Source organism: Canis lupus, chromosome 8 (genome assembly GCF_011100685.1).
Source record: "Canis lupus familiaris isolate Mischka breed German Shepherd chromosome 8, alternate assembly UU_Cfam_GSD_1.0, whole genome shotgun sequence".
In the NCBI taxonomy this organism is placed as follows: Eukaryota; Metazoa; Chordata; class Mammalia; order Carnivora; family Canidae; genus Canis; species Canis lupus.
The window spans coordinates 38874523-38895758 of NC_049229.1; the positions used below are offsets into that span (position 1 = coordinate 38874523).

Here is a 21236-nt window from a genome sequence, read left to right on the forward strand (position 1 = left end):
AAGAGGTAACTTATCTGACTGGCATGTTCTTTTGTAATTATGATTTGGTAGCAAATCTGGAATATTTTAATTTAAAGACAAAAGCATGATTTTTTAAATGTTTATACAAATAGTTATCAGCATTCATATACTTCCACAGTAGACCTTGCTCTGTATATTCTTTGATTGCTTGCTTTTTTCACTTTATGAACATTTTAAAGCTCTTGAGACATGTCCAGACCTGGCTTTCCTTTCAATCCTACATTTCTGTATCTGAGGACTTAAGTACACCAGGCATCATGGCAGCTGCTGAGCAATGCATTGGTGAGCAATGTTATAGTGGCTCTGGCCAGTAATGGAGCTAACAGTGTAGACTACTGGAGAGACATGTATTAACCAAAGAGTCTCACTTTTGCATATGTGTGTGTGTGTGAATAATTGTAAGCATGATGAGTGTTAGATGGGAAATGGACAGAGGGCTGTGAGAGCATGAAACAAGGGTCCCAACTTGTCTGATAACTCTGAGAAGGAATTATCTTTGTGTCTGAGATCTCAACATGTAAGTATGAATTAATGAAATACATTTGTGGAAGCATTTGATGGAGGAGTGGGTAGCTTTTCAACTAAATAATTAAAGAAATACAGATTTAAATAATAACTAAGCATTATATATATATATTAAAATTGTCTGAAAAAATATATATAACTTGACACCAAAAAGATTATGGTGAAAGATAGTTATTCCTCTTAGAATGCAATTTGGCGATATTTATTAAGAATCATAAAAATGTCCAGGGGCGCCTGGGTGGCTCAGTCGGTTAAGCATCTGCCTTTAGCTCAGGTCACAATCTCAGGACCAGGACTGTGGGATCCAGCCCCGCATTGGGTTCTTTGCTCAGCAAGAACCCTTTCCCTCTGCCTCTGCCTGCCACTCCCCCTGCTTGTACTCTCTCTCTCTTTCTGTCAAATAAATAATTAAAATCGTTTTTAAAAAAATATATAAAAATGTCCATATTCAAAAGTTCTCCACCTGTTAATTATCTTTTCAGTTGTAGGAGGAAACCAAGTATCCAAACCAAATCAATTTAAACCTGGTTGTGGAAAACAAAAACAGGCCTCCCTACTGTGCAGGCATCTGATCCTGAGCTTGTGAGCAGGGCCTTGGACAGGCTGAGCTTCCTGTCCTCCAGACTGGGGAGTGCTGCATGAAGCTCAATGGCCTTGGATCTCTAGTTTGTTTGTTTGTTTGTTTGTTTGTTTTAAAATATTTTATTTATTTATTCATGAGAGACACAGAGGGCAGAAGGGGAAGCAGGCTCCCTGTGGGGAGTCCGATGCAGGACTTGATCCCAGGACCCCAGGATCATGCCCTGAGCCAAAGGCAGACACTCAACCACTGAGCCACCCAGGCGTCCCACGGTCTCTAGTTTTAAGTCCGTGAGTGGCACACCTCCACCTGTGAGCCATCCCCTTTCTATTCTGTAGCTAGTGAAAGTGTTCCACACAGGATCCGCTCTCATCCACTTTACCAGAATCGTGAGAGTAGAAACTAGGTAACAAGAGTTTAAAGTGATGATATTTATCCTGATAAAGGTATTTCTGAATCTCCATGTAACCTTAAAAGAAGAATTCTCTGGGCCATTTTATTAAATGTAAATTTGTGAGCAAGTTATGTAATCATGCCAACGTAGCTTTTAGAACTCTGAAAATCAATCAGAAGTAACACGCTTTTATTGTTGCCACCCCTCAGACTTCTGATGTAAGTGAAAGTCTCTCTTCTTTCTGTTGCAATAGACAGGTACGAACAGAGATCCTTAAAACATGCCAAAGAACGAAGAATTGTGAGCACAAAAAAAATCTGCAGGACTCTTGAGTACTCGTTTGGGCTGTTTCCTTTTACCTTCCCGGTTGTAAAAGCAGTTTTCTTAAGTCCTAGAAATCAAAAAGTTTAAATTTGACACATTTTTTAAAATAATTGTTTCCACAACCAGAGATTTCCTGCTAACCAAGTTCTGCCAGTTTCTAGGGAAGAATTTATTTACTTTTAAATTTTTAATTCATTCTTTTTGAAGCTTAACCAAAAGAATCCCCTTTGAACAGAAGCTGCCGTTTTGATGGCCACGGTAGCAACAATGCATTTCCTAAATTCTTTTTTTAAGATGGAAAATCACACTTTAGACAACATTTCTGTAACGTAGTTTCAGAGTTAAAAGTGTGTGTGATTGTCACTAGACTCCAAAAATAATTTCTTCTCCATAAAGATAAAGGCCTATATGATTTTAAAACAGAACTAACTTTAGAAAAATCTGAACTACCTGAGGAAATAAAAACAAAGGTGGAAAAGAGTTTTCTTTTGAGAAAAAGGTGGTGAAAACCCGGCCAACCCCAACCGCAGGAGCAGCCTCTGCCTTAGGCTGTTTCTCATTGGGAGGCCCCGCCCCCTTCGCTGGCCTCCCCTCCCCCAGAGTCCAATCAAAGGATTAGCCTACAGGTTTGGAAACAACAGCAGCTAGAGTGGAAATGATTTTCCCCCCTCCCTTCTTGTGTTTCAATGCAGGAACTAGAGAAGTCTTTGGGCAACTGGACTCAGAACTTGAAAGAACTTCACACTATGAAGACCCACTTAACCCAGCACATTCTTGTGGAGGATGTGTTGGTTTTGGAGGAGCAAACAGAGCATTTGCACAGACAATGGGAGGACCTCTGCTTAAGAGTAAGTCAGTTAACTGCAGGGCACGGCTGTTCTGGAGTTTATTGAAATGTCTCCTAAGGCCAGACAAAGTAGAAAGGGGCTTAATTTCATTGAACCGGAGGCCCTTTTCAGTTGGAGCCCAGGCCGGCTGCTGTTCCTTTAGAAGGCAGCAACACGCTTTAACAGATTGGCCCCTTTGTTTCTCCCATGCTTAGTGCTGGTACTTTGTACATTTTCAATAAGCTTTTTAAAAACTTACCTTAAATCGGGGGAGGCGGGAGCAGTGGGTGGGGGGCGATTCCGAACAGCTGTGAGCACTCTGCTCTGTCTTGTGTAGATGACAAGTACTCATCGGGATATTAGAATGAGGACTTCAGCATGGAGGTCTCGCCCGGCCTTAGGGCAGTATCTCTGCAGTATCTCTCTAACCCCAGCAAACAGCCGGAGTCTTACTTAGTGCCCCAGACAGGGGTATTTTATCTGAGAACTCTACGATCACGTGCCATCCAAGGTGTCTTTCCAGTAGCTGCTTTTCAAAACTCAAAATTATCAACAGCTTCACTTAGCATCTCAGTGGATTACTTCTACTTTTTAAAAATTAGATCCTGATTACAGAATGATGCAGTACCTGTTTGTGACGGATGGAACTAAAGGGTTCAAATAGATCTTTGTTTTAAGAACGTGTCATTCTAAGAAAAATAAACTCCTTAATCTCATTTTTGTGAATTAAGAATGGATTTAAAAGTTGAAATTTTTTAAAAGTTGAAATCCAGACATTTTTGAGTGCATTTTAATTAAGTAAAATAATTTTTCCTTCTTGGTTTTAGTATTTAATATTCATAACGGACTGTAATTTTAAATGCCCTCTTAGAATTTTTATTCATATTTCACATAAAAAAACTTAGAGTATGTGCAAAGTATCCTAAAAGGAAGGTGGAAGCAGAGACTGGGGCCCAGATGTTCCTAATCATTACCATTAGGAAACCAATCAGAATGACGCTGTGCAAAATGCCAGGCTTTTAAAAGCTAAGATAAATAGATGCCCTCAGAAATGGAAACACAAAACTTGTTTTTTTAGGGATCGTTCTTTGAGCCTTCTCAACACATTTGGCTGAATGGATGTACAAGCGTTAGGTGTTTTTGCCTCTGAAAAGATCACTGATTTTGTTGTACATAGGAGGAAAGTCTTGGGAGTTTGCATCTTACTTTTCCCATCTGTAATGTAGGGTGTTAAAACTTTATTAAAACTCTTTTTACTCTAAGATTCTAAAGATTTTTAAGAGCTGAGAATACTTTTGTAATTTAGGAAGGCTGTTTTGCATTCTTAAAGTTTCTGTTTAAGTTGTACATTTGAACCCTTTATGAAAGGAAGAGCCTTTGTAGAAGTCGATTTGCTGATACATAATGGAGTAGGAGTGTTTAGTGTCAGCCTGCTAACTACAAACTAGTATTTGGTTCCATTTCCATAGTTTCCATCCAAAGCCATAGTGCATAATGGGAAGGTTAGATAAGTGATATGCATTTGCTTTTTATTTTCTTTTGCTTTATTTTTGAAATCTACCACTAAAATATTGAAATAACTTCAATTTTGCAGTCTATTTGCATTACAAAGGTTAGATTTATGTTGTGATCTAGGTTTTGTAGTTTTTAAGTTAAATAGGCAGGACATTAGTCTTAAATAGGAATAAGGACTTGATCATTTTTAAACTAGTAAAAAGATTTCGGTCATAAAAATGTAAATGAGCATGTAGCAAGCCATCAATAAATGTACGTAGAAAGAACAGGGATCAGAAGAAATTTGGATGGTGTTCAGTGAATGTATCGAAACTTTCCTGTTTCTAATTTTTAATATAACCTGGTAATAATAGATACACACTATATAAAACCGAATTCTTTTGGTCAATTGCACTTCAGACACAATCTTTATTGCTTTTTGTGGCATCTATCAAAGGTGTAACTATTGATGTTGAACTCTAGGTGTGAGGTAAACAGTAAATTTAAGTCTGTAAGGTTACTGATGAAAATGAAAGAAATTCATAGTCTTTTTAATGGGGGGAAGGGAAAGGAAATGCTTTCCTTCCTGCCTATAGTCTGCTGCCAAACGTATTTGCATTTCCAGGTGGCCATACGCAAACAGGAGATTGAAGACAGACTCAATTCATGGATTGTGTTCAATGAAAAAAATAAAGAGTTGTGCGCATGGCTGGTGCAGATGGAAAACAAAGTTCTGCAGACGGCAGATATTAGTATTGAAGAAATGATCGAAAAGTTGCAGAAGGTAAGTAGGAGTACCCTGATGGCTGCAGTTACGACTACCATGGAGTTCTCCGCCCTCACTCACAGGTCCAGGGTGGCATAATATTATAGGTGTGTTGCTAATAACATTGCAGAAATAGGAAGGGACTTTCTCACTATCTTTATTCCTTCTCCAAGAAAAGCTGGTAAGTGAGGATTCCAGAGTGATGCGAAGTGTGGGACCATTCGAGGGGGGCACGGCACTTGCTGTGCCTTCTCTCTGAAAGTCTGGCCAGAACAGAGACTCTCCTCAGCTTAAGCATCACTTCACAACCCCAGTGAATTTTGGCTTCTACTGGTTGTTTGGAGCTCTCCTCGCCAAGGGGGAGATGCCAACAGCAACAGAGGCTTATAGTGCTGAGATGTCTACCAAGCACGGCAGGGAAGGGCAGAAAGCTCATTCCTGGTGCCGTCATCCAAAACGGTACTCAGTTGCCTCGGGAAAGTGCTTAGTGATATTAGGCCAATTTAATTATACTCTGTTGTTCTCCTTGACCAAGTAGGTTAGATTAGAACAAATCTGGGAGGAGAAACCAGGGCTACTGAATTAAGGGCACCTGAGTGGCTCAGTCAGTTAAGAATCCGACTCTTTTTTTTTTTTTTAAGATTTTATTTATTTATTCATAAGAAAGGCAGATACATAGGCAGAGGGAGAAGCAGGCTCCCTGCAGGGAGCCCAATGCAGGACTCAATCCCAAGACCCCAGGATCATGACCTGAGCCAAAGGCAGGTGCTCAACCACAGAGCCACCCAGGCATCCAGAATCCAACTCTCAATTTCAGCTCAGGTCTTGGTTGATCTCAGGATTGGGACTTACTTAAAAAAAAAAAAAAAAAAAAGGTAACTACTGCCTTACATATTACACATGTGCCAAGTGGGCATTGTTTGACTTTTTAGCTACTCACTGAAGAGTTGCATTAACAGGTATAAGAAATTTTTGATATATATATTTTTTAATTTCAAGAGGCAGCTGTATGCTTGTGACTTGGTGAAGAAATGAATTTTCAGAAGTAACTGAGACTTTATGTTTTGGTGCCTTTGCCAGGACTGCATGGAAGAAATAAACTTGTTTAGTGAAAACAAGTTACAATTAAAACAGATGGGTGACCAGTTGATCAAGGCCAGCAACAAAACAAGAGCAGCTGAGATCGAGGACAAGCTGAGCAAAGTCAATGACCGCTGGCAGCATCTTTTTGATGTCATTGGATCAAGGTGAGAAATGCTTACTAGTTATTCTGATTACCCAGGTAATCAATCAGGTCTAGACAGGTCTTCACAGGTCTAGACAATGAGATCAGTCTTCCTCAAAGGCAGTGCAGCAGTTTTATTAGCTTGGAGAGAAAGGCAAAATTTGGTAAAAATGAGTAGAAATTCTTATTTTAACATTTTAGGAAGATTATATTTTAGTATATCCCACTTTAGTATTTTTTTTCTTTAGCTTAAAATTTCATACAAAGTTAGGTTTAAAATGAGAGCTGGACGTTTAATTTGAGAAGAGATCCTCGAGGAGGTATTATTTAGAAATTTTAACTCTACTTTAGGATTTGCATATCCCCCAGATAAAATCATGCCTGCCTGTTCCTTCTTGTATGTGGCAAATCCAAGTAGGTCAGGAACACGGGCTTGATTTCTAGATGCTGGTCTGCCGGTCCCTGGCTGCCCCCACTGCAGGGGTTTGGCACATTCAAGGCAGGGGTCCTCCACAAGTGTGTGCTCAGCATGTCAGGCCCCACTGGACATCTGGTCCTAAGATGTGAACTTAGGAGGCATGTCTGTGGCCACAAATCAAAGCTAAATTCTCTAGTGCAACCTTATCAGAAGTAAGACAGGTAATTTTATCTCCCCTTATGAATTAATGAAGATGATGCCACCCAAACTTTTAAGTGTCTTTTGTCTTGAGATTCTCTCTCCAAAGACAGACCCTGACCAAAGTGTTTTTCACGTGCAACCTGTCTTACAAAAAAATGGTCACTCAGGTCCAGGACCGCTCATGCAGCTTTATATTTACACTGGCTAAGGAAGTCACATAACAGTGCTTAGATGTTTTGAACACACATACAAAGCAAAATATATAAAGAGAACCTGTCAGGAGAATGAAGAATTAGTGAGTAATGAAAATAAGATAGTCTTAATAATTTGGCATTTATTTCCTTGACCTCTTTGTTACTGTAAACCATAAGTGAACCTGATTCAATCAGCAGGGGCACCAGGCTAAGTGTTATGAGAAATTACAGACAGGAAGTAAGATGAGTGAGTTATGTTAATGGGAGCAGCTGTAAAGCCAAGTGGTTTGAGAGCTCAGAGCTCATCTTCCTGGAGTTGGGGTGGGGATTAGGAGGAGCCTTATGGAAGAGGGGTGTTACCAGATGGTCCTGAGTAAGAGGTTGCAATCCTTGAATGTTACTGGTGGCAGATAGATGTATGTTTATGTGAACAAAAAGATACAGAAATGGGGTGCCTAGGTGGCTCTGTCGGTTAAGCATCTGCCTTTGGCTCAGGTCATGATCTCAGGGTCCTGGGATAGATCTCTCTGCTCTACGGAGAGTCTGCTTCTCACTCTGCCCCTTGCCCTGCTCACTCACGCTCTCTCTCTCTCTCTCTTTCTCTCTCTCTCTCAAATAAGTAAAAAATTTTTTAAAAAATAGGTACAGAGCTAGAGCAGCATGGAAGTCATTCAGGAAAGGACAAGAAGCTCCATTGATTCAGATACAGGAGATGAAGCTAGGGAGGTAGGTTGGGGCTGAGGCTTAGAAGACCTTTAGTCTGGCCTCATAAATAAAGTCTGAATCATTCATGGTTCTTTAGCAGTTGAAGGCCTGCTAAAGACAAATATTAGGGTGATTTGGCTGGCAGCATAGCAAGGCTGAATTCAACTTTATACCAGTTGAAAAAACTCTATAGAAATCCATGACAGTAAGCCAAATAAGGATCAAGAGCGCAGGTTTTGAGCATGTCCTGACTCTCCCACCTACTTATGGTAGAAACTTAAGTAGTACCTAACCTTTCTAAGTTTGTTTCCAAATCTGCTAAAAGCACCTAACAGCATTGCTTACATTAGAAGCTGATGTGAGGATGAATGGTGTGTGTCTCACATGCAGCACAGGACCAGAACGTAGGAGCCAGCATTTACTGAGTGGCTGTTCTCACTGTTTTCCCCTATTAAGACTCTAAGACAAAGTTCCATGTTTGCTGAATGGGAGAAGATTCCCTTGATTGTGTCTAATACTGAGCAGTCTTTCCTCCATGAGAGTAGCATCTATTCCTATCTTATTTCCAGTGTTTAGAGGAGCACCTGGGTGGCTCAGTGGTTGAGCGTCTGCCTTCGGCTCAGGTTATGATCCCGGGGTCCTGGGATCCAGTCCCACATCAGTCTCTCTGCAGGGAGCCTGCTTCTCCCTCTGCTTATGTCTGTGCCTTTCTCTCTGGCTCTCTCATGAATAAATAAATAAAATCTTAAGGGGAAGAAAAAAAAAAAAACAGTGCCTCAGATACTTGTTGAAAATGAACATTCCAGTGCCTAAGAATGTGATCATTTCTGTTGGGTAAATTGTGTCTAGTACATCTTTGTTGACATTGACTTTATGTCCTAAGTCTTCTTGGGCACCTGGCACTAATGGAGGATATGATGACATCAGACCTGTTTATGGATCATTCAGGAACAAGGTCTACATTACTCTTCCTGAAGACTAGAGTGACAGTATTCTTAATCGTTCACGCTTTGGTTATATAACTTTGGAGTTTAATAGGCTGTTTGCTTTCTTCCCTTCTCTCTGGCTGCCTGTCTTCATTCCAATTCCTTGGTGAGAAAGAGATAAAACAGCAAGTGAAATTTCATTAGTCTTCTTAGAAGGAGCAATTGGCAAAGTAAGTTGAAATAATAGCAAATATATTGGCTTCCAGCTGTTCCTTGACCATGTGGTTTTTATGTATCATTTTACTTAATCTCGATTATATTTCTGAAAGGTAGATACCATTACCTCAGTTTATAGGTAAGGAGACTGAGACACTGAAGTAACTCGCCCACAGTTACATAGCCAGCACGTGAGGCAACCAAGATTTCCACTCACAATTGTGTTCCCTTAATGAGTAGAACATAATGAGAGCCTAATCCCTTCAAAACTGAAGGACTGGGAATGGAGTAATTTCTCTTATCTTAAAGCAAAGACCAGGTGAGACAAATGGCTGAGAGCCTAAGTTGAGTTTGCTCTTCAGGTGAATTTGTGGGTTGAGGCAGCAAGCTGGGACCTGTCATAAATCAGCCTTGTATAGAATTAGTTCCTTGTTTGATCTCTGACACTGATTTCGTGCTGGGTCTCACACAAAGGCATCATTGGGGAAGGGGGTTGGGGGCACAGGCTGCAGAATTTAGATTTGAGCAGCGCCAAGCAGAACCTGTAGTCCTGTAAGACGTACTAATGGCCTCATTTGCTCAGAATTCTGGGCACCATTTAACCTTTTCCATACTGCTCACAGTATTCTGGTGCTTCAGCCCTATAGCAGGGGCAATATTTCATCAGTAAGATTTGGAGAGGGACCCTACATAGGTACCCAGCCTCACAACTTCAAGATTTTAAATATATGCAGTTAACTTCAAAGTTTAAAATGGTGTTTATAAGTCAGTGACCTCGGGATTCCTGGGTGGCTCAGCGATTGAGCGTCTGCCTTTGGCTCAGGGCCTGATCGCAGATTCCCAGGATCGAGTCCCACATCAGGCTCCTTCCATAGAGCCTGCTTCTCCTCCCTCTGTCTGTATCTCTGCCTCTCTTTCTGTGTCTCTCACAAATGAATAAATAAAATCTTAAAAAAAAAAAAGTCTATGACCTTGGTAAGTCAGGTTTAATTCACTGAAAAAAACAAATGGTTTTTTAAGGCCTGTTGTTTTGGGTATGTTCTCAGCAAAATGGAGGTAAATTTCAAAAGACTTGGTAAAACATTGAGATGAGGTTACCTAAAAACATTAAATTTCTGACCATTCAAGTAGCAGGCTTCCTTATGGGATGGATAGGGGAGGAAGGAAACGAGTGTTGTTTGTTTTGGAAGTGCCAGGTTCCTTGAGTAAATCATTTCATTCTTGCAACAGTCCTGCAAGGTCAGTATCCTTCATTTTACTGAGAGGCACATATACAGGTCAGAGAGGGCTAATAATTGGCCCAAAGGGTGGAGATAAAAACCAGGGTCTGTCTATGCTGCACTATGCATCAAAAGAGCACTTGGCCTCTTTGAGACCTGGCTTTTAAAGGTAGCTTATTGGAATTTTTCTAAAATGGTAGAACCCCATGTGGAATTTACTGTCTAGAGCAATGGTTCTCAAACCTAAATGTGCATCAGAATTCCTAGAGGCCTCATGAAAATGTGGTTGCTGGACCCTACCCTCAGAGCTTCTGATTCCATAGATCTGGGGTGGGGCCAAGAATGAGCATTTCCAACAAGTGCCTGGGTATTGTCAGTGGTGCTGGTCTAGGGAACGAAGAGCTAGAGTGAGCACAGGGTGCGGTGACACAACGCTGCACCGAGTCGGGAACCCTCACCTGCCACCTACTAGAAAGAGCCCTGTGACCTCTGTGAGCCTCAGTCTCCTTGTTTATAAACTATGCATTAGACTATGAATGAGAAAGCAGCAGGACAGCTGTGGGTCCGTACATACCCGTGCACCACAAACTGCTGGCACAGTTACTGTGGCCATATGACCACAGAGGAGGAGAAAGCAAGCTCACACCCAAGCCACTGTTGTTTCTCTATTTGTGAAGTGTTCTTCAGCTTCCATAAAATCACTGAAGTGGAGAACCTGAAGGATACATCTCCCGAAATAACCAACTCATCAGAGGAAGGTGCAGGGGAGGCCTAAGTGTCTCAGTGCTAATTTCCTCATATAAGGTTGCATAGGCCCTGGTGTAGACCTCAGAATTCACAGAACTGGTTCTCCATTCAGGCGGCTGCAGAGCTTTGAGCAATCCTTGTGGGCCCTTGGGCAGCTTTTCTTATATTTGTGACATCTAAACTCTGATACAACATGCTTTTCACTTCATTCAACAGAAAGGCCTTTTGGTTTTTTGGTTTTGTTTTTAAGATTTTATTTATTTTAGGGATAGAGGTAGAGAAAGAAAAAGAGTGCAAGTGGAGGGAGGAGCAGAGGGAGAGGGACAAGTGGACTTTGCGCTGAGCACGGAGCTTGACACAGGGCTGGATCTGATGACGCTGAGATCATGACCTGAGCCAAAATCAAGAGTCAGATGCCCAACCGACTGAGCTACCCAGGCACCCCCAGAAAGGCCATTTAAAGCACTGTATATTTTTTGATGAATGTGTGATTACTCTAGAACCCAATCTGATTTGATGACAAGAAATATTAATTATATACTACTATACTTATTTGACATATTAAATAAAGATTTAACTTTTTTTTAAATTGTAGCTATTGGGGGTATCAGGCCTGGCTCAATGAGTAGAGCATGTAGCTCTTGATATTGGGGTTATAAGTTCACATCCCACATTGGGTGCAGAGATTACTTTAAAAAATCTTTAAAGGGGGATGCCTGGGTGGCTCAGCAGTTTAGCGCCTGCCTTCAGCTCAGGGCATGATCCTGGAGTCCTGGGATCAAGTCCCACCTCGGGCTCCCTGCATGGAGCCTGCTTCTCCCTCTGCCTGTGTCTCTGCCTCTCTTTCTGTGTGTGTCTCTCATGAATAAGTAAATAAAATATTAAGAAAAAAAAAAAAACTTTAAAGGGATGCCTGGGTGGCTTAGTTGATGGAGTGGCCAACTCTTGTTTTTGAGTTAGGTCATGATCTCAGGGTTGTGGGATCGAGCCCCCCATAGTCAAGCTCTATGTTCATCATGGATTCTGCTTGTCCCTCTCCTTCTGCTCCTTCCCTCACTTGTGTTCACCTGCACACACTCTCTCTCTCTCTCAAATAAATAAATAAATAAAATCTCTTTTATTTAAATCTTTTTTAAAAAATTTTGCTTAAAATAATTATAGCTATTAGCTCCTCCTTCCTCATGTTTTCTTAGATAATATCTCTGAAAATAGACCCAGCAAAATGTGAATGTAGGAGAGACGACTAAATTACAGAAGTTTTTGGAACTACCAGCATGTGCAATCCTATTTTGGAGGCAGCCAGGCTATCTATTACTGGGAACACTTTGGGCACAGGGTGTTAAATGAGAGATGAAAGATGGCACATTGACTTGCTTCAGCCAGCACAGACCAAAGCTCTGAAAAAAGAATCCTGCCACCTACCTGCCCCACCCCCCCGGTACTCTCCCACCCAGCATCTTGCTCTTGGTGGGACTCATGCCAGAGGAATACTCAGTCTGACACTTCTTACCCTGTCTTACTTAGATTTCAGAAACCCAATAATTGAACTCCCTTAAAAATCCACCTACTTTTGTTTCTCAGAACTCCCTCCCCATTTCATTAAAGCCTCTGCTTTGTCCTATGAAGCAGGAGCCCTGTGGCCATAAGTCAGTCTGTGTTTTTGGTAAGTCACTCTGGCTGGTTGTAGAGCCTCTTCAGAGACATGGGGACACGGGGCCAAGGGAGAGGAAGCTCTTTTTGAAGATTCTTTCTAGCAGTATGTATGAATGATCTGGTGAAAGCTGTCAGTGCCTAAAACAGATGGGACAGCTAAGTGGAAAGACATACCCCAGAACGTTTACATTAGTTATCTGTTGGTGTTGGCATCATCAGTGATTTTAATTTTCTTTTTGCTTATCTGTATTTTCTGGTGTTCATTACAGGAAAAGGAACATGGTTGTCATCAATGTTTTTACCTTTCTCCTTCATTTCTCTTGATGGTGTAGCGTCATTAACAGATTTGGCACCCTTAAGCCCATGTTTGAAGGAGGGACTTGCTCAGACATGCTCCCATATGATCCCTCTCTGTTTAGACTAGATAGTTCTCCCACTAACAGAAGGATCGAGTCCATGAAAAGAAACTTTTTAACTAAGCATAATTTTCACATTGCACCTACCAATGTGAAAATCCCATCGGTTGTATAATTGTAGCAATTAAAATGTTGTCATTTAAACTCAGCAGTTATTACCATGGCAACTGTGTGTTGGGATTGTTTTTCCATCCCTTGCAGAATGGGCAGGGAGATGTGTGCCTCTTTAAATTGATAAAGTTTTTCATTGCTCTCTTTTTATCTGTATTTTCTCAAGGTTATTTTGGAAGACCAAACAATGGTGCTAGTCATAGAGTTGGCTTGCTGTGGCCTGATCCAGTAGGACTAGGAGGATTTAGAGATTTTAGGGCAGGGAGAGCCAGATATAAGGTCAGCCTCCCCGCTTCCGTTTTCCTTCCCATCAGCTTGATCATTCCACCTCTGGAGCATGGGGCTGCTGCTCCCAGGCCCTGCAGAAATGCTTTCCTGGGGGTTAGGAGGTTTCCTCAAGGAGACTGCAGTCATCAGTGCGTTCAGGGGGTTGGTGGCTTCCGGCAGCACCAGCAGGTCCAGTGTACTGGGCTTTGGGGGATCATATTTAGCAGGTTCCAGGGACAGCTAAGCATGTGAACACAAGTTAGATGTTGCATTTAGGGAGAACGGTTTCCAAATCTGCAGTCCTGATTTCACTGGTCTAGAATGTGCTCACTGTCCTTCAAGATGTAATAATTACTAAGTGTTGGGCTTTAGGGACCCATGAGAAATGATTGATATCATCCAGTCTTAAAATAAGGCTGAGAGTGAGCCTAAAAGGGGCTGGACTCAAACCAAGGGTGCTCTAGTAATCAGCCACTTGGGATCCCCTAGAGAAACCGAGGTTAGGGAGATGGAGGAATTTTCAGAGATGTTAAGCCCTGGGAGGAGCTGACAAGGAAAATTGCAAAATTTCTTCCTCTGCAAAGTCTTGAACTCCATTTGGACTATAAGATCAAATTTTTTTGCAAAAAGCAGAGGAACAGACTCAGAAGAACTCTCCTTACCTAAATGGGGATGCACGGGGCTAAAAAGGGCAGAAACCCCACCTGAGGAAGGTATTCTTATTGGAGGGGGAGCCGCAGGAGGGGAGGGGGCTGCTTCCAATTTCACCATTTTTTTTTTTTTCAAACCTGAAACAAATTTGATTTGAAGAGGACAGAAATCCTCCTTTCTATGCCCCATATCTGTTTCTTCCCTCGGTTTACAGCACTTCATAAATAAACCATCGCCAAGATAACACTGTGACTTTCTTCCCCCAGCTTTGCAATCCTGTAGCGTCAGAACAAAGACTGTATGTGTGTGTGTGTGTGTGTGCGCGCGCGTGTGTGTGCGTGCGTGTGCGCAAGAGAGAGAGAGAGAGGAAGGAGCTGGAGATATTTGTTTATTGGAAGAGAGAAAACGGAGATTAAAGCAGGCAGTGAGCGGGGAGCAGGGGAGCAGGTCGGCTCCTTCCTGGGGGCGCTGCTCCGTGCCCGAGCGGAGGCCGAGCGGGGCGCGAGGAGGATGCTGCGCCGGGGGATGGGGATGGGGATGGGGATGGGGATGGGGATGGGGGAGCGGCCCGCCGCCGCGGGAGGGGCTGCCCGGGCCCGGGAGGTGGAGGTGCCGCCCGGAACCTGGAGCTGCCGCTAACCCCGCTAACCCCGAGGAATGGTTTATGCTCCTCCACAGTAAGTGCCCCTCCAGCCCGCAGCTCAGCATATGGCCGAGGGGCCGCTGCTGGCCCTGTGTGTCTCGCTCTCCGCCTCCCTCGTTTTGGTTACAATAGGAGTGACCCAGGAGATGTGGCTGTGGAGGGTGTGCGTGTGCGTGTGTGCATGTGTGTGTGCGCGCGTGTGCTCAGCCATGGGGGCGGGGGATGGGTGCTCTCTCCCAGTGTCAGCTCCCCGTGGTGTCTGCAGTCAGCCTTTGACAAGCAGGGGAGAGGGGGGATGACGCTGTGCAGGGAAAATGGAAGTCCTCCTGTGACAGAAGTGCTTCAAAGAGGCGATCAGCTCAAATGTCTTGTAGTGTCCATGCCTCCAAATCAGGGCTTCAGGATTTTGGAGTAATTAATGATCTTACTATAAAGCTGTTCAGTCGTTTAAGAAAGATGCAGTTGTACAGAATCTGTACAATGTTTTCAGCAAGTGACAGCTGCCCCACAGGCTTCAGTATCTGTTTGTTTCAGCACGAATTCAGATACTTCGACCATCTCAGTTTTCCCTAGTATTTTTTTTTTTAAGTTATGCTGTCTACGTTGGCATGGGATTTTTTAAAAATTTATGGGACCTAGGGTCCTCATATTCTAACTGTCAACCCTTTAGCATGTAGAGAATAGGAGCGCAATGTAAATTATTCCATAGAAATGGAGGCTTTTAATACCAAATTCATCACACATTGTAAGACTTAGATCTGATACATAGATTGATATTAACTGGACTTGATTTTGTTTGGGAGGTAGAGCGGGATTCATAAGATAGATTCTGATCTATCACTATTAAAATAAAACTTTATTCACCTTATTTTCTGTGTTTCTACCCATAATCCCTGCAAAAGATCCTCTAATTCGTAGCTATTCTTAGCCAAAATTCTTATTTTTGTTTGGTTTCCTATAAAATGTTTTAGTTCTATCCAAGTCTTCCACTGATCCACACAGGTGAAAAACTTCCCCTTTGCACCTAAGAATGTTGTTTTTCCAATCCTCAGAATTGGAATTCAACTCAGGAAGTCACACCTATTTTTTTCCTGGAGAAATAGGACTTACTGAAATATATGTATGAGCAATGTTGCTGAGTGCACCTGGGTAAAATATGGGCAAGTGCAGAGATGGGGAGCTACATAAACAAATTGCCTCGGTGGTTGATGTAATGCAATATTGCGGTTGCTTCCATGTGCCAGCAGGCTGGATGCTGAATGGGTTTCCTTGTCTCCCAACATTAACTCAAGATTTAAATTTTTCCAGGAGCGATATTAACAAGGCCTAACATGGGGGTTGGTTGCCTGGGTTGGCAAATGACACACACTTCCTGACCTGGGAAAGGTGATAATTAGATTACAATATTTGTACAGAATAGAACAATACAAACAGCACAGTATATCTGATGGTTCCTAGAATAAGTTGTGGTTGTCTGAAAAAAATTTTTAAAATCACCATGCAGTTTTGGATATTATGCCTTCTGTCAGAGTTTGGGACCTAGAGGTTAGTTAAATCCTGATTTAACCTAATTTAATCTAATCCTGATTCATTAGATGAATTAGATGAATCTTCTGTAGCTTCTTCTGGCAACCTTTTCTTTTCTTTTCCTCCTACCTTCCCTTCCTCTTTAATTTGCCCTAAGTGTATGTGTAATTTGTGTGCTTGTTTGTCAGTATTTCACTTGCTCTATATGGAACCCCAAGGTATATAGGAGCATATATGGCTTGTAATGTGGCAGCAGATTGTTTTGTGACAAAATGGCTCTGGCTTTACCTCTTTCCTCTAATATATAACATAGCCATGTCTTTTATAAAAAAGACAAGTTTGAAGATATAAGTGAACATCATTTGCTCATTCAAAAGATGCTTATTGAGCACCTCTAAATTGCGTTATAATGTCAAAATTTGATCTAAATTAGATCATGAGCTCTGTGGGAATAAGACCTATTTTTTAGTTATCTCTTGAATCTTGGGAATCTGTAGAGGATCCAAGACCAAGCACATGTTAAATGCATATTGAAAGAAATTATGGAGGGGCAAATGTGGGTCCCCAAAGTATAGCACTTGGTGGATGGGCTTCTACCTCCAAGTGTATCCTGGAGCCACAAGTCTAGACTTCTGATCGTGTTCCCTAACAGCAACAAAAACTGTCCTGTGCCTGATATTCCTGATATTAGCTAACGTGCTAATGTGTGCACATTCGCGTGTGCAGGTTTAGATGAGTTGCCATGAAGACAGGGCTTAAGAACAGCAGCTCCGAACCAGAGTGTCCAGGTTGGAATCCTGCCTCTGCCATTTAATGACCATGTGACTGGGGCAGGTTATTTAATCCCTGTGCTACAGTTAACCTCATGTCTCAAGTGGAGATGCTAACAGTACTGATCTCATAGCATTGCTGGGAGGATTAAATGAGTGGCTAACATATAAAGCACCATGGGCCTGGCACAGGTAAATGTCAGCATGTTCTATAGTTGTTTCATATAGTAATAAAGTTTGTGAATTAGAAAGCATATCCAATGTGGACATTTAAAAAGAAAGGCATAACAGTAGAAAGTCTAACATTTTATTCCCATACTCCACTGGATTGTCGTAAGCGCTCCATTTTGGACACCACTGGCCCGGAATAGCATAGTCCTGGGGAAGCCAAGTAAATTATTCCTCCACCTGCTCCATACTTCTTCCCTCAGCTTATTGTACACTACACCCTGGGATTAACAGGATTCATGATCACTGCATCTCTGTGTTTGCACCCAGGTTCTGTTGTCTCTTGTTAGCTTCTGTCATTTAAAAAAATTTAAGGGGCATTTTGGCCCTTTCTTTTTAAAATAGACTGGGATTCTTAGGTTGGAGTAGGGTCAGGTACCTGATAGAGGGGGAAGTGGAGAGCTATGTAGGGGCCACTGAACTCGAGCCCCTCTCCCCATTTCTAGGAAGCTCTCAGGGCTGGGCTACTTCTCCTGTCAGAGCCTTCCAGAAGGGCAGCCTCTTGCTAACTCCATGGAAGATGCCTTGTCCCATAGGGCCTGGGGTTCCCAGCTCCTGTGGCATTGTCTAGTGTGTTCTTTCTGGTCCCTAGACAGTCAGGGTGACAAGATATTGGAGTGAGGAAGGTGTACCTGTAAAACCACAGGAACAAAGGCAGGATGTAGGTTTCAACTGCATCTAGGCCTGGCTCCAGATTCTGTTACTTCCTTTTTGATAAATCATCTTGTGGCTTTGAAGGGAACTCCTTGTGGTATTTGCAGTAAGATTGTAATATGGAAAAACTTACCACCGTGAAAATCATCTCGATCATGGTTTCTGGACATTTATCTCTGTTAGGCACTATGCCAAATACATTTCATGTGTTTATATCTCATTCAACCCTCTCAGCCACCCAAGGAAGGAAGGGATAACTACTGCTTTTCCAATGAGCTTAAATAAAGTCAGAATTCAAACCTAGGCCCTGACTGCAAAGACTGTGCTCTTTACTACCAGACTCCATGGCCTCCTCCTCAGCCTACCCACCTCATGGCACAGCTGAGAATAAATATTTATGAAAAGACTTTGGTAAGGTTCAATGCCTTATGAATGAGGTTTTATTGTAGCATCATAGAATTCCAGTTGGCAGTAATAAGAGCTAGTATTATACTGAGTACTTACTCGACACCAAAGACTTCACATACATCCTTTTGTTTCCATCTCAAAAGTACCTGTAAGATGGACAATTTTGCAGGTAACAAGGAAACTGGAAATCAGGAAAGTTAGGCTCCTTGCAGGGGTACAGAGCTCATCAGTGGTGCAATGGGACTTAGAGCCAGGTCTGTTCACTCCAGAACTCTAGCCTTATTTTCACCCAGGTATTACCATCTCCCTGAAGCTTGAGGGATCTCAGAAGCCTAACTAAAGCTGAGGATAAAGTAAAGTAAAAGGAAGTAACAGCTGAAGTAAAAGGATTTTTCCCTAAATCATAAAACTAGCTGCTGATAGAGCTGCAGCTAAAAGTCAGTCTCCGGGGTTGACTTGGTTGATTGTAGGATGGAAAAAATAAAAAAGAAGTAAAGATTAAAAACTAAAACACACACAATTCTGTGGTCTACTTAAATAATAGCATGTAGTGGAAGTGCTTGTACACATTTATTCATACAAAAAATGTTTGTCAAGACCTCCGCCCATGCTGTGCACGCAGAGGTAGCAAGCCCTGTGCACCCTGACTAGTGCGGACATGGTCATGATGGGTGCACGGCAAATGAGCAGTGAGATACAACACAGGGCAGGAGGCCCCAGGTACTGCAGAAGCATGTGGACAAGGGGCCCCCCAGTGTCTTTGGTGAGCAGTGGTAGAAGCTCCAAGAGTCGGGAAGGGGAGCCACTTTGCAGAGTGCCGGGATGGAGGCAGAGAGGCCACTGAACATTGATGACCTGAAAAGGTCAAGGTGCTTAACTGGTATGTTGGGGTAGGATGACAATTATGATAGCATTTGAGCATAAATGTATCAGACTTAACATCTAGAATATGCATGTTGGCCACAGAACCACAGCTGGCTGGGTCGGGGGTGGCAACGAGGGGTGTTCACAGGCAGTCCAGGAAGAGAGGACGGTAGCAGGGAATGTAGCGTGTTTCTGGCAAGTTGGAGCCAGTGCCTCACCTTCTCTTTCTAGTGCTGCAGGATGGAGTTCTGACAGCACCTTGTAACATGAGTATCCATAGGTGGGAACTTTGCATTGTAGCTATTTCTTCAAGTCTCTGGGATTCACAAAGATTCCCACAGATAAGTGCTCCTGGGTGGCTCAGTCAGTTAAGCATCCAACCCTTGGTTTCAGCTCAGGTCATGATCTCATGAGTCGTGAGATAGAGCCCTGTGTTGGGCTCCATGCTCAGCAGGGAGTCTGCTTGAAGATTCTTTCCCTCTGCCCCTCCCCCCACTCACATGCTCTCTCATTTTCTCACACTCCCTCTCTCTAAAATAAATAAATAAATCTTAAACACACACACACACACACACACACACACACACACAGATTACCAGAACAAGCCCTCACTCGCTTTAAGACTTCCATGAAAGCAGTTTATAGAAGGATCTTTTTTTCAGGATCTACGTAAAAATTATTTTCCCAGCAGCTGTGTCATTTCCCCTTGACAGTATGTTGATACGCCAGTGAGCTCACCAAATATACTGATGCAGTGTATGTTCATTCAAGTCTGCCCCATACTGAGTAGGAGGCAGATGATTTAGGACTATGTTTGTAGGTTATATTTGCCCTATTTCTCATCACACTCCCTGCTCCCCTTTTGGCTGATACAGCAGCCCTGTAATGGGCTGAGTGTATGTGTAAGGTTCCTTCAACCCCTTAGACTGGCCATGGTGGGCTTTAGCTCATGTTTTGTGCTTGCTCATGAGGAAGGTCCCATGAGAAGCAGCATAAGCCAGATAACACCAAATGAGCCAGGCATGTTAACATCTTTAAACCATCAGGGAAAGTCCCTGGCTGCTGCAATCTCGAGTATAGCCAAGAAAGAAACTGGACGGAAATCCAGTTAGTTTATTAAGTAAGTGTGGTTATGTTTTTTTTGTTTTGCTTTGTTTTGTTTTGTTTATTAAGATTTGATTTATTTACTTGAAAGAAAGTGAGAGAGAGAAGCATGAGCAGGGAGCCCAATGCAGAGCTCAATCCCAGGACCCTGGGACCATGACCTGAGCCAAAGGCAGATGCTTAACCAAGTGAGCCACCCAGGAGCCCCTTATATTTTTTAAAGATTTTATTTATTTTAGACAGTGTGCACACAAGCCAGGGGAGAGGAGCAGAGGCAGAGAATCTCAAGCAGACTCCACAGTGAAGGCAGAGCCTGACAGAAGGTTCAGTCCCACAACCAGGATCAAGACCTCAGACAAAACCAAAAGTTGGACCCCCAATCAACTGAGCCACCCAGACACCCTTAATATTATTTTTAGAGGGAAGTGTAGGTGCAAGAGGGTGAAGAAGTGGGAGAGGGAGAAAATCTTAAGCAGGTTCCACACTCAGCTCAGATCCTAATATGGAGCTCGGGACCAACCCTGAGCTCCACAACCCTGAGATCATGACCTGAGCCAAAAATCAAGAGTCAGACACTTAACTGACTGAGCTACCCAGGTGTCCCAAGGGTGCTTATTTTAACCTAGAGAGAATGAGATAGCATCTCTTTCCTCTGGAGCCTTAGAAAGATATACTGGATCTGAGGGTATCCCACTCTGGGAAGGATAGGACTTCATATTTGCATGAGTGGATTAATTCTTAGTCCATTTGAAAATCAACCAGACCAGCAATTTTGTAAAGTGTCACATATTCTGTGAAAACTCCCTATCTGTGTTGTGAGAGCTGTTCCTGCTATAAAATCATTAACAAACGTAAGTTGCTTTTTACCTTTATGACACCTTTGTTAGCACATTCTTGTCACCACTGAACGTTGGGCTTTTTTTTTTTTTTTTTTACCTCTTTTTCTCCTGCAAATATGTTTAGGGTGAAGAAGCTGAAGGAGACCTTTGCTTTTATTCAGCAGTTAGACAAAAACATGAGCAACCTTCGTACCTGGTTGGCTCGAATTGAGTCAGAGCTTTCTAAGCCTGTCGTCTATGACGTCTGTGACGATCAAGAGATCCAGAAGAGGCTTGCTGAGCAGCAGGTGAGGAAAGAAGCTTTTATAAGACTATAGG

At 42.5% G+C, this 21236-nt stretch overlaps 1 protein-coding gene across 5 annotated transcripts in view; it reads left to right on the forward strand.

Moving 5' to 3' along the window:
• The window catches only part of SYNE2 (spectrin repeat containing nuclear envelope protein 2), a 268443-nt gene that overhangs the window by 223885 nt on the left and 23322 nt on the right, over window positions 1-21236 (forward strand). For 4 of the 5 annotated variants that reach the window (XM_038544908.1, XM_038544909.1, XM_038544910.1 and 1 more), the window contains 4 exons: window positions 2537-2692; window positions 4791-4949; window positions 6012-6178; window positions 21043-21205. In XM_038544908.1, the coding sequence (XP_038400836.1) occupies window positions 2537-2692; window positions 4791-4949; window positions 6012-6178; window positions 21043-21205 (645 nt within the window). Of the gene's footprint in view, window positions 1-2536; window positions 2693-4790; window positions 4950-6011; window positions 6179-14427; window positions 14559-21042; window positions 21206-21236 lie in introns of those variants that run through there. The other variant, XM_038544912.1, reaches the window with a different exon arrangement.